This window comes from Pundamilia nyererei, unplaced genomic scaffold (genome assembly GCF_000239375.1).
Source record: "Pundamilia nyererei isolate P.nyererei 1_Seehausen unplaced genomic scaffold, PunNye1.0 scaffold00110, whole genome shotgun sequence".
NCBI classification, from domain to species: Eukaryota; Metazoa; Chordata; class Actinopteri; order Cichliformes; family Cichlidae; genus Pundamilia; species Pundamilia nyererei.
In genome coordinates this window covers 441,250-453,887 of record NW_005187511.1, presented here as the reverse complement: position 1 = coordinate 453,887, position 12,638 = coordinate 441,250, and the positions used below count along the sequence as shown (strand labels likewise).

Sequence of the window (12,638 nt, the reverse complement as noted above, 5' to 3'; positions counted from 1 at the left end):
AGATAGAGATAGATAGATATATAGATATATATAGAAATAAAATGTCTATGTACTCAATTTTGGAACCTGCCTCAGTTTTGTGTTTCATAAGCTTAACCTTTGGCGTCAGTTTTCAGCTCTGGATTTTGCTACTCAGAGTTGGATGAAAACATCACTTTGTTACATATAAAGCTACTACCAGTAGTCATTTAACTTAGAGTTAAAGACTTGAAAGAGACACCTCAAAAATACATAAACTCATTAGCTGATCTGTACACAGTTTAATATTCACTCATTTGGTTGTTTTTTGGAGCAGTCAAATGCAGAATTGCTTGTTTCTGTATCAGTGATCATCTCACTGGGACTGCTGTGAATGGAAACTCCTAGCAGAAAGTTATATTTAGCGACCGACAGACACGGCTGACATTCTTACATAACTCTCAGGAACAAAGCCATTTAGCTTTTAAAAATGTAAAAAAAAAAAAACATTCCTTTAGCATGCGGCCTGTGTGCAGATGTTCAATTTTTTATGTGACTTTGTGACTTTGCTTATAGGGAAACCCAGGAGAGCCAGGCATTATGGGGCCGACTGTAAGTATGACAAACATGTCACACACATTTAAAGACTCTTATTAACAGTTACCAACGTTGATGATGTGTTTTTAACAGGGTCCCATGGGTCCCGCTGGGCTGCCAGGTCCACCCGGTGTAAAGGTGAGTTCACTACATTATCAAAACTTTAGTGTACAACAAGTAGATTTTTGTTTGTTTGTTTGTTTATCAAACTCATAAAACTTTTTGTTTTTTACAGGGTAATCAAGGAGAAGCAGGTGTTGGTGTACAGGTATAAATTTTTTTACATCTTATATAAAATGCATTAAATTTCTCCGGGACCGAATAATATAACAATGTGTACAGTTGTGATGTACAACAGATAACCCTGTGAGTTTATTTCTCATCTCTGCAGGGTCCTCCTGGTGCACAGGGGAGCACAGGTCTGCCAGGACCAGCAGGTCCCCCAGGAGCTGTGGTATGCGTTCCCACAAATCATAACTTCTCAGCAGGGGAAAATAATTCTGTCATGTTTTCTCGTGAAATTCATTTAAAATCTCACGGTGTGTATCAAAATGTGTTCCTTCGTACCACTGTAATTTTTTTCTCCCTGCAGGGTCCACAGGGGCCTCCGGGACTGCCAGGGCAGGTGGTGCGTATTTGGTCTTAATCCTGCTGCGGCTGCAATGTGTCACACAGTGAGGAAATGTAAACGTGAAAAAAAAGTCTTGACCCTCAGGCAGTTTTGTTGTAGCTGAAAATAGGGAGGTGATTAACTGAAAATGCCAAAACATCTGTACCAAGATTTTGCTGACAGCTTGAGCTGCATAGGGTTTTTTGGGATATCAGACCCTTCTTTCTTTTTTGGGGATATATCAACATTTCTACCATTATTATTTCTGGTTTTCTCACACATCCACTGCTGGATTTGTGTAATATGTTGACTATTGTAGACTAAATATATTAAAATGTGAAGCGCTTTTTTATAACCTGAAAATAAGTGCTGGCATACTTTGATAAGAAAATCAAGCAAAATAGATGTAAGTTCATTTATCTGGCATTGTGTGCATTATTTAGAGTCTTATTGTGTAGACCATAACTGATCAATGATGTAAAGATGTGAATTTAACACAGGCATCGATTCAGATTTTGAATGAGTAAATAATCTTCAGTGTGAGAGTGATAAACACTGCATATGCTAAGGCATTTCTGCTCCTCAGGGTGAAGCAGGAAAACCTGGTGTTCCTGGAAGAGATGGGGTGCCTGGCAAAGAAGGAATACATGGATTACCAGGAAAGCAGGTTTGAGTTTATGTCATATTGCTCACCGGTGGCAGCACTATTGAGTGTTTTTTTTCCTCAGTGTTAACATTGTGTAATTTGTTCCTCAGGGCATTGCAGGACCTCCAGGCCAGGCTGGGCTGAAGGGGGAGCAGGGAGACAGCGGGCCTCCAGGGAAGGTGAGCAGATGTTGCGTCTAGCGAGCAATATCTTTCTAAGAGACACAGAAAATGCAGCTAGTTTTTTGGTTGTTTTTATCGGATATAATCCAAGCTACAGAATGGTTTGTTGTATGAAGTAATCATTTTTAAAAGTATAGCGTTATTATTAGATTGAAGAGCTTTTATCTGACACCAGGGGTTCTATTCTGAGTCCTTCTTTAGGAGCAGTAAATGGTAAATGGACTGGTAGTTACACAATGCGTTTCTACTCTGTTGAACACAGTCTCATTCACAGAGCACCTTTTTTTTCTACGCCTAAGTACTTTTCTAACATTCAGACACAATCTCACACTCCAATGGCGAGAACTCAGGGTTCAATATCTTCCCCAACAATACTTTGTCATGTGGACCGGAGAAGTCAGGGAGTCGACCCATTGGAAGGCTGATCCACCAACTTTCCAATAATTCGATGACCGCTGTACCATCTTAGCCACAGCTGCATCTTAAAGCATGAACCTTTTACACATCTGGGTTCCAGATGTGTTCCCCTGTAAGTCCACTCTTCTTAAAGAGAAACTGGAGTACTGCTGTTTTATTTGTAGATGATAGCCATGATGCTGAGATGGTTTAATTATGCTGACTGGCAATGTGACACATGAGGATAATCTAAGAATTTAATATGGAAAAGGTTTGATTGAGAGCCAGTATATTGTCAGAGCAATTGGAGAATTTTGGGGTCGTTGGAACTGGAAACTGTAATTCATGAGGTCAAACACAATCATAAATTGTGTTGTGGAGTAATGCCAGATAAATGTGGACTTTCTCTCATTTCTGTCTGAACACATTTCTGCCTCTGCATATTTAAACAGTCAGGCCAACTGTGCTCTTCTAACCTTGGACATTTTGAGCTGTTTGGAGTGGTCACTAATTCCCAAATAGGTGAAACACAAAGCAGTATTTCTGGGGTGTTAAAAAAGTCTTTTTTGAGTATTTAATCTTAATTTCTCTCTAAGACCATGTGTTTTATTTTACAGTAGGCCGTGTCTCCAGTTTATGCTTTCCTATAATAAACTGGATATGGTGGGACTTTATGGTAATAGAGGAATTCAAGCTTCCTGTGCAAAGTGTCAGCTGTGTTAATCTGTTATATGACTAAACATCCCTGCACAAAAATGTTCTCATCATTATAAATTAAATCATTAACAGATAGTCTCCAGACCCTATTGTAAGTATTGTATGTTTGCAGTCGTTTTCCAGCTGAATGGATGACACAGACCTATACCTCTGCATTCATCCTTTTGCTTTCATCAGCATTAAAATCCTTGATGAATTCCAGTGTGCCACATCTATTGGCAGCTCTCCATGCTGAAGGCCAGGCTTTAACACAACCACCGTGGCTGACAGATGGGTTCACATGCGTTAGGTCAAATGCCATTCCTTTTTTATGTGCACTGTCTGTCACTTTAAAGTTAATTTGTTTTTGTTTTTTTATTGATCCATAGATTTTTGTTCCACAGTTTTATTGTTTTTCGATTGGGAAATGAAACCCTGTGTGAAGTAAGACATCTTTGTATACCAGGAGTTTACATTAACATAGTGTACAGTCTAGAATGAAGTGTGTGTTACAGTGCTGGAATTAACTAATTTGTTTTTAAGAACAATACCAGCTGCTTGTTTTTCCAATTTTTGAAACGCAGTGTTTCAAAATTCTGAGTTACCCTATATTTTAAAACATAATTTGGTTGTGTTCATTTAATCTTGGGACGCAAACATTCAGGCAAACGTAAACTATTACAATGCCACATGCTTTTCAAGCCCATTAACTTGGAGCTTCTTTAACAAAAGACATTATAAGATAAGATAATATAACTCTTTATTGTCATTGCACAGTCATACATAGTACAGTAGTACAATGAAATTGGAAAACTGTCCTACGTCAGCACTACATATAACACAACACGACCCGATACGACACATCACAGCGCAACACAAACAACACAACACAGTATAATAACTTATATATAATAAAAAGAAGAATAAGTGTATTTGTATTGTTATTATTGCACATTAATTGTTATTGCAACTTGTTATAAATATAAATATTATTATTGTTACTGTTTTTACCGTTGTTACCCCGCCCCCCCAAAAAAAGTCCAGGTAGGTAGCCAGTCAGGTCAGCTGTTTGCGTTGATCAGGGTATTGCTCTGTTGTAAAAGCTGTCCTTGAGTCTATTTGTCCTCAGCAGCCTGAACCTCCTGCCAGACGGCAGCAGCTTAAACACCCGGTGTCCTGGGTGTGTACCGTCCTGTAGGACGCTGTGTGCCCTCTTGAGACAGCGAGTGCTGTACAGGTCCTTCAGGGAGGGAAGAGGAAGTCCAAGGATTTTTTTGGGCCATATTGATGACCCTCTGGAGTGCCTTTCTGTGTGCTGTGGTGCAGCTGGAGAACCACACACCGATGCAATATGTCAGCACACTTTCAATGGAGCAGCGGTAGAAGACGGTCAGCAGCTCCTTCTTCAGGTCCATTTTTCTGAGGATTCTCAGAAAGTGGAGACGCTGTTGGGCCTTCTTTAAGACCGCAGAGATGTTAGAGCTCCATTGGAGGTCTGTGTGTATGTGCACACCCAGAAACTTGAAACTGGACACCCTTTCCACACACTCCCCGTTGATGCTGACAGGCTGCAGCTCGGACTTCCTCTTTCTGAAGTCAACTACCAGTTCTTTTGTCTTGGTGGTATTGAGGTCCAGGTTGTTGTCTACACACCAATCTGTCAGCCTCTGAACCTCAGCTCTGTACGCCGTCTCATCTCCCCCTGAGATGAGGCCCACCACGGCGGTATCATCTGCAAACTTGATGACTGTGTTGTCTGGGTGGGAACTAACACAGTCATGTGTGTACAGAGTGTACAGTAGGGGACTCAGTACACAGCCTTGTGGAGAGCCGGTGTTGAGGCTGAGGGCTGAGGAAAGAAGAGCCCCACTCTAACTCTCTGTACACGGTCTGAGAGGAAGTCTCTGATCCAGCAGCAGGCGATAGAAGGAAGTCCGATTTCCAGCAGTTTAACTATTAGTCTGTCCGGGAGTATCATATTGAAAGCAGAGCTAAAGTCAACAAAGAGCATGGCATGGTCTAAGGAGCTTGGAGAGAAAAGAGAAAAGCGTCTGGATTTCTTTAAGTTGCTTGAATTCAGAGGTGAAACGTCTTCAAAGAAACTTAAAGAAGTCCAGACGCTTTTCTTTCCAAGCTCCTTAGACTACGATGACCTGGTTGACCGAGAACCTTCACAGACACATTATGGCATGCTTTTGCAAACATTAGTAATTCAGCGTTTTCGCTTCAACGTATAGAAAACATTCAAAAAGCACCAGTATTGTCCGTGTTGCCATGAACTGGTTCACTTCCGATGCCCGACAACACTGAAGAAGATGCATTTAGTGAAAGACATGAAAAATAAAACGACTTATGAAATGGATTTGTTTTCATTTTTTTTCCTGAATATATTCACTCAGTTTCTTGAGTGACCCTGATAACCTGCTATATACAACTTGTTCATCTGCTCAGGATTTCTCTCCAACATTTGTTGTCACACCTACACACACACACACACACACACACACACACACAGACACACACACACACACTCTTCACTTAAGGGTTGCGCTCACTCGCTTGACTTACAGAAATTTCCAGACTTCCTGTAACACCAGAAATTTCAAAGAAGATCATGGTTATTAAAATAAAAGCCAGAATAAAAAATGACTACATAAGAGTACATACAACTTTTTCCTCTTCGGCAATCAGGCATATGCTGCCTTCCCAAACTGGCAGTATGTCACTAAACTTTGAGAATCCCTGCAATAATCCTCACCTGATTTGTGAAGATGTTTTACTTCACATTGCTTTTGTCTTTTTTGTGTCCAGCTCACAACAAGAATGATCTTTAGCTGCTTTATATTTTAAGGTAAAAACAATGTGATATGAGAGAGAGAAGCTCAATGACCTGGTGATCTCCGGTGAGCAAGCAAACGACAGCAGGGAGGAAGAACTCCCTTTTTAACAGGAAGCGATGCCTGTGTTCTGAAGCACAGTACTTTTGTAGTTTGTCTGTCGCACTCCATAATGTGCTTCGTTTATTCCACTTTGCTTCCTTTATTCTTCCTTATCATTCTGGTGAAACATGTTTGAACACCACAAATAAAAACAGAATTTTATCACGAAGTAACTTCTGGATTTAAGCATTTTTTGAATCAGTCCTTACAATCCAGTCTTGCTTAAATTGCCTTTAAAATATTGTTGTGTACAAGTGATAAGACACACTGGACTTGCATCTGCAGGCTTTTGGTAGTGAAGCTGAATAGATTTTCAAATGTTTTCACAGTCTGCTGTGCTATTCTTAAACAGTGAGTGTGCATTTGTTGGCTGTCCGTCCTGAAGACATTCAGGCTCTTAATATTCGAGAGCTAGAAGCAAAGATGATTAAGCTAATATGATACTTAATACCAAAGCTTTTAGGTACACGTTGGCATCTTTTAATGAGCAACAACCCACATCGTGCTGTGCAGGTAATTACTGTTATTTTCCTCCTTCTTCTGTACTCTGTACACAGGCTGTGGCTGGACCTCCTGGACCCAAAGGAGAGAGGGTGAGTCACTCCTATTGCCATTAATGTGGAAGTAGCTGCAGCATGAAGTGACGCAATAGAGCAGCATTTACGAATGCAGCTTACAGCACTTTCCTGGTTCTGATTGATGCAGGGTCCTCCTGGTTTAACGCTGCCAGGCACAGCTGGAGAGAGAGGTCCAATTGGTGAAAAGGTGAGTCTGACCAAACTGCAAGCTCCCCCTCAGTGAGTGAGAGGGACCGACTGGAAATGTTAAGTGCTTTTTCATTAAAATTGTATATCTGAATGCACAACTGCTGTCATTTAGGGTAACAAGGGAGACAAAGGTGTTGCTGGCATCAAAGGAGAAAGAGTGAGTACGATAATGGGACAAAATAATGATGCACTTACATATACAAATATGAAGGTACACAACGTGCTGTCTGTTGTCATACAAGGGACAAGCTGGTGAATCAGGAGAACCTGGAGAAGATGTGAGTAATCAACTTCCACTGCCCAACTGGATTTCAAAAAGTCATATTAGATTTTTTTAATGAACTCTTAGTCATAGTGCTTATGCTTTTATGGAAGATTTGCAATGCTGATGCCAATAGTAGTGTGTAATTTTGTGTAATTTCACATAAATCCAGTGATCCATTATAGTCGATGGTATTAAAGTCTCTGTTTTTATTTTTTGGGAAAATTCATCAAATTTTGAACAGTTTTATATTTTTAAAATGTCTTCTATGCCTTGATAAATATTAGAGCAAAACAATAAAATGTATATTATATGCATATGTGTATGTAATAAGAGGAGAAAACCCAACAACAGCGTACACGGCCAGCACTTATTAAGAAATTACAACATTGTAAAAGACAACTAAATGACCTCTTATGCTACACCTTTATGGCTCACTAGAGCCCACACATTGGGGAAACACTGGTCTATAGGCAGTGTATCTAATGCTACAGTCACACTAGAGAAAACCCAGGCTGGAGACAATTGTTGCACTTTGTGTAAATGCGTTTGCATTGTTGTTGGCTTTGAAATTGTTCCTTCCGAGTTGGAGCCCAGGTCTGTGACCACGCAGAGTCAGCTGCTGTCTTTAAAGTGACTTTGGTGTATCCAGACAGCAACGAAAGAGCAACAAGATGGAGTCGGTCTTCTACCAGTTTGTGATTGGATGGGGTCAAGTTAGCAATTACACACCATCTGTTTGTGAAAATACAGTGATTAACTGAGATAAATTGGTGGAAATCTCAAATCTGTTGCTATCTGTTGCTGCCTACATACACAGGAATTCACATTACACAGAACATGGCAGTAATTACTAAACAGAACCTCATAGAGCTGAAACAGAAAATAGTGACGTAGTTGTTCCACTATGGCAATTTAACTGTAAAATGACATAAGGCTTTTCAACCTTGCTTTTATATAGAAATATAACCAGAATGCAACCAGTTGGAAACTAGATGGGTTGTATCTCATATTGCAAAGAGACGTGTTACAAATTTTTGTAAACTGACTTTCAGATTTCAGATATCTGGATATCTCGGACAGCAGTTATTTGCCTTCCTATTCCAGCGTGTCTGAGAGTGATTGAAGTCAGTCTCATTTGGATGTTATTTATTTGGAGAAAGTTTGCTTCCCACCACACGACCTGTGCAGCACCTTGCAATTGAATGGGGTCAGCCAACGGTTCTGAACCAAAGAGCAACAAGCTGGTTGCTGCAACTTCTTTCAATCTATCACCTGAATCTTTCATCTGAATGCAAATAAAATGTCAAAGCAATCAGGGGCAAACACTGCTTTTTTCTAGTCACAAGGACATTGAAATTGCTATTCCTGTTTTTACTGTCTTTGCCCAGACGACTGTGATGTGCAAGATTTTAATGATTTGTTGGTTTTGAGGTTTTCAAAAAAACGGTTCTCACAACCTGAAACTGGAACATTTATGAAATATTTCTAAATCTGCACAATAAATTTATGAAACAGCAATTCATTCATTAATATTTTTCTCTTTTACTTTGACTAATTTCCTGTTGATACAAATATGAAAAAGTAAATAACACAATAAATAATTCTTCTTTTTTCACAACTTAATTAAGGGGGCACAGGGATCTCCCGGGCCAAAAGGCGATAAGGTGAGCTTTTGTCATTTGGTTTATCGATTTTCCTGCAGTCTAACCAATCTGACAGTGACTGCTATGATAAAATGTGTGTTGCAGGGAGAGAAAGGGATAGGACTTGCAGGTCCTCCTGGTCGGATTGGGCCTCCAGGTTTAAAAGTGAGTAATAGCACACATTGCAGCAAAAGATGATCTATATTTTTATCTTTCCAATCAGATTGCAGGCTGTATCAGGCGCACCTCACTTGAGGGTGAAAATGTCACTGCGTTTTAGGGGGATCCAGGGATGCCTGGTCCAGCTGGTCCTCCAGGTCCTGCAGGGAAAACAGGAGACAGTGGGCCACCTGGTGTGAGAGGAGAAAATGGACAACCAGGACCTCCTGGACCCCCGGGAGAGAGGGTTGGTTCATCCACTAAGAGAATTATTATTATTATTATTATTATTATTAATTTAACCTTTACATCTTTGTCTGTGTTTTCACTCTCAGGGTCTCCAAGGCTTTGCTGGCCGTGCAGGAAATGTTGGTCCCCCTGGTCCTCCTGGACCTCCTGGATTGGCAGTAAGTTCCTGTTTTTTTATTTACAAAGTACATTCTCCCGAGAGCTTCCAGTTTAGGCTTGACTGTTAATTGTACTTTACCTGTTTTTAGCTGGATCAGCTTTTTGTTGGGTTAAATTGATCTCAAAATCAAGAATAGATCTGATTTAGATGGAGGAAGATGCCATAACAGACAAGAAGAAATTGAATATGGATTTATATGATCAATAATATGTTTTCTAGGGATCTCCTGGTACTAACGGGGTCAAAGGAGACAAGGTGATTCTCTCACATGCAGTATTTTATTTTCCAGCAGCTTAAATGTGTATAGATTTTTTTTTTAATTCATATATTTTCTGTTGCCAGGGGGAAACTGGTGTTGGTGTCCCCGGTGCGAGAGGTGAAAGAGGAGATCCAGGGCCCAGAGTAAGACACAGTGGCTGCGTTACTGATTTGTTAACTTCTCTCCTAAAATATATGAAATTAAGAATTGTGTATTTCTGCTCATCTTGTGTCTGTCGTGTCCTAGGGCGAGGAGGGTCGAGCTGGATTGGATGGGGAGAGAGGATCATCTGTAAATATCCAGTTTTTCCTTTATTCAGGAGCAGACAGAGCCTGTCCACCAAAGATCTCAATTTTCTTTTTAAGCCAAAGGACGATCTGTTTTGAGCTGTGAAGCAAAGAACACAAGCAAAGTCTTATTGTTATTATAGAAAAGCTGCCCTTCACAAGGTCACAGTGCATTTCCTGGACTGTAAATTATTCAGTCAGTCGGTCTTTGGCTTTTCAGTGCATTGCAGTTAGAAAGCGCAATCAGCAGGAATCTATTCTACCGATGCTCACTGTTTAATTAAACCGTGCACCCTACAGAGTTGTGACATTACATCATTAATGCAATTTGATGGGGCAGAAGCATCCACAGTCATTTTTCATTATAAAGCTGTTTGTAATGTGTTTGTGTGTCTTTTGTGTTCATTAGGGTCCTCCAGGGAATCGTGGGGCTCGGGGAGAGAAGGTAAATACCACTGGTCCTCTTTTTTTTTTTTTTTTTTTTTTTCTGTCATCATCCTAGCTACTTCCCCTGAGCTTTCTGCTCATGTAAAGTAGTGAATTAAATTGACACGCTTGAATGCAATGCCTTTTCAGGGAGACAGCGGGCCGCAAGGTGACAAAGGAGAGAAGGTGTGTACATTTTAATATCTAATAAGCAGTACCACTGCTCACTCTCTCACTCTGTTGATTGTCTATTTGTGTATATTTGTAAAGGCGGCAGAGACAGTGAATGGATAAAGGACTAAATAAGTCATGTCTCAGAAGTGGCTGTTACTAAAAAGAACTCTTACAACAGATTTGGCTCCTTGAGAGCAGGAGGAATGTATAAATACATACAATGGTAATGACCTGTGATATTACAGGATGCATAGTGAAAGAAGAGACAAAAGGATAAAGCGTTGTGTGTTTGGCTTGGGGCTTATAGCCGATTCTTACAGATGTAGTATCACTTACAGGGGGACACTGTGCTGGTGGGAGGACCTCCTGGAGAAAAGGGCAACAAAGGAGAAACAGTCAGTGAACAACAAATGCATGACACCATTTACTGTGGCTAAATATTGACTTTAGTTGTGATAGCGTAATATTTAAAAAAAAAAACTTGTTCTGAATTTTACTGTTGTTGCTTTTAGGGTGACAGAGGACCCAAAGGTATACAAGGAGAAAAGGGGGTAAAAGGTCAAGAAGGTCCACCAGGAGAAGTGGTAAGATGAATTAATTAACTGTTTGGTTTGAATAATGTCAGAAAAGCAGCCCATCAATTAAGGTTGTTGTCAGTTAAGATAAATAATTTACGGCGACTAGATGAAAGGAACTGCTGCATTTCAGAAACTGAAACTATAGACTGTAAATAATAGATATGGACTTGCTTGGCAGAAGTTGTGTGAACATCATCTTGTGCCTTATTTGTGGCAATATTTAGAGTTATCAGCCAGCACTAGAAATATATTTAGAAAGCTGCATCAATGTCACACACAGAGATACCCGAGATTGATAACATACAAATACAACTACAACTAGAGTAGTGGTTTACACTTTTTTTCCTTATTTTTAATTAATTGGACAGTTTGATTGTGATTGACTTGCTTTTAGAAGCAGTCTTAAGTGGCCATTTGGGGTTACAGCAGTGTTGAGTATGTCTGCCTATATGTTGTCTACTTAATTATATTTTTTAGGCCTGTTTGGCTACATTCAGCAAATATTTGGCATTTTCGGTTGATAATGCCAGATTTTTGTATTAACTATTTTTTTGTTAACAATGTTTCAGCATTAAAGAAATTTTAGTGGATTTTTATTGTGTTTACTCTAAAGAACTGATCCATAATGCAAAATCATTGATGAAGTGTATGTGTTGGCCATGCAGGCTTAGACATTGATTTGGGATTTAACAGGAATCAATTCCAACCTTAAAATGATTTAAATATTATGATATTACCACAGAAAAAAATCAAAATCAAAATGCTACTGTATTGATCTGTAAGAAGATCAATATCTATATTTATGTGCATGTGTCTACTTAACATTAGGGTTTGAGAGGAGAACCTGGAGAACGAGGATCTACCGGTTTCCCAGGTGCCAGAGGACCTGGTGGGCAGAAGGCAAGCAACGCCGCTCATGGATGATGATTGTGTAGTAATTTCACTGCTGTAATTACTGTTTTGTCTCTGCAGGGAGAAGCAGGCCAACCTGGAGTACCTGGTGAATCGGTCGGTGTTTAGCTTCCATCACACTGCAGCTTCTTTATTACCTGTGTGTAGATTTGTCATCAGTTAAAAAAAGCAGAGGTGATTTGTGGTTTTTTTGTGACTTTTAGGGATTACTGGGAAAAGATGGACTGCCAGGGCGTAAGGGTGAACAGGGAGAGACTGGTAACATGGGAATAAGAGGAGTTAAGGTATTTTCAGTGTGTGTGTGTGTGTGTGTGTGTGTGTGTGTGTGTGGTTGAGCTGGTGCTCATTCATTCTTTGTGTTTTTATCCCTTCAGTGTTTTTCAGGGACGGGTGATGACAGGCATAACTGAATAACAGCATAAAATTGATGCAATTGCAGAGGATTAGTGCAAATTGTGTCACACATATAGATACTTTCAACTTCTATTATGATGATTGATAGCAGAAAATTGATGTTTTACTCAACCTGGTGGACTCAATTCCCATTTCTATTTTACTTACTTCATGGATTTAAATTCAATTTGAAACAAAGATCAAAGTGGGAGATGACACAGGGGTGTGAAGGCATGCTATGCTTTTCTTTTATTATAACCTTTATTAAAATGGCTTCAAGAAGCATGAAGACAGCAGGTGAAATACATACAAAAGATGCAAATCAAACACATACACTCAAGG

At 39.8% G+C, this 12,638-nt stretch overlaps 1 protein-coding gene across 1 annotated transcript in view; it reads left to right on the top strand.

The window, feature by feature from the left end:
* The window catches only part of col7a1 (collagen, type VII, alpha 1), a 62,755-nt gene that overhangs the window by 36,408 nt on the left and 13,709 nt on the right, over positions 1-12,638 (top strand). The window contains exons 81-105 of the mRNA XM_005741505.1: positions 535-570; positions 649-693; positions 791-823; positions 947-1,009; positions 1,148-1,183; positions 1,752-1,832; positions 1,922-1,990; positions 6,582-6,617; positions 6,730-6,789; positions 6,904-6,948; positions 7,034-7,069; positions 8,685-8,720; positions 8,805-8,864; positions 8,980-9,105; positions 9,194-9,265; positions 9,487-9,522; positions 9,610-9,669; positions 9,773-9,817; positions 10,223-10,258; positions 10,390-10,425; positions 10,752-10,808; positions 10,926-10,997; positions 11,820-11,891; positions 11,964-11,999; positions 12,107-12,187. Of these exons, the coding sequence (XP_005741562.1) occupies positions 535-570; positions 649-693; positions 791-823; positions 947-1,009; positions 1,148-1,183; positions 1,752-1,832; positions 1,922-1,990; positions 6,582-6,617; positions 6,730-6,789; positions 6,904-6,948; positions 7,034-7,069; positions 8,685-8,720; positions 8,805-8,864; positions 8,980-9,105; positions 9,194-9,265; positions 9,487-9,522; positions 9,610-9,669; positions 9,773-9,817; positions 10,223-10,258; positions 10,390-10,425; positions 10,752-10,808; positions 10,926-10,997; positions 11,820-11,891; positions 11,964-11,999; positions 12,107-12,187 (1,365 nt within the window). The remainder of the gene's footprint in view (positions 1-534; positions 571-648; positions 694-790; positions 824-946; positions 1,010-1,147; positions 1,184-1,751; positions 1,833-1,921; positions 1,991-6,581; positions 6,618-6,729; positions 6,790-6,903; positions 6,949-7,033; positions 7,070-8,684; positions 8,721-8,804; positions 8,865-8,979; positions 9,106-9,193; positions 9,266-9,486; positions 9,523-9,609; positions 9,670-9,772; positions 9,818-10,222; positions 10,259-10,389; positions 10,426-10,751; positions 10,809-10,925; positions 10,998-11,819; positions 11,892-11,963; positions 12,000-12,106; positions 12,188-12,638) is intronic.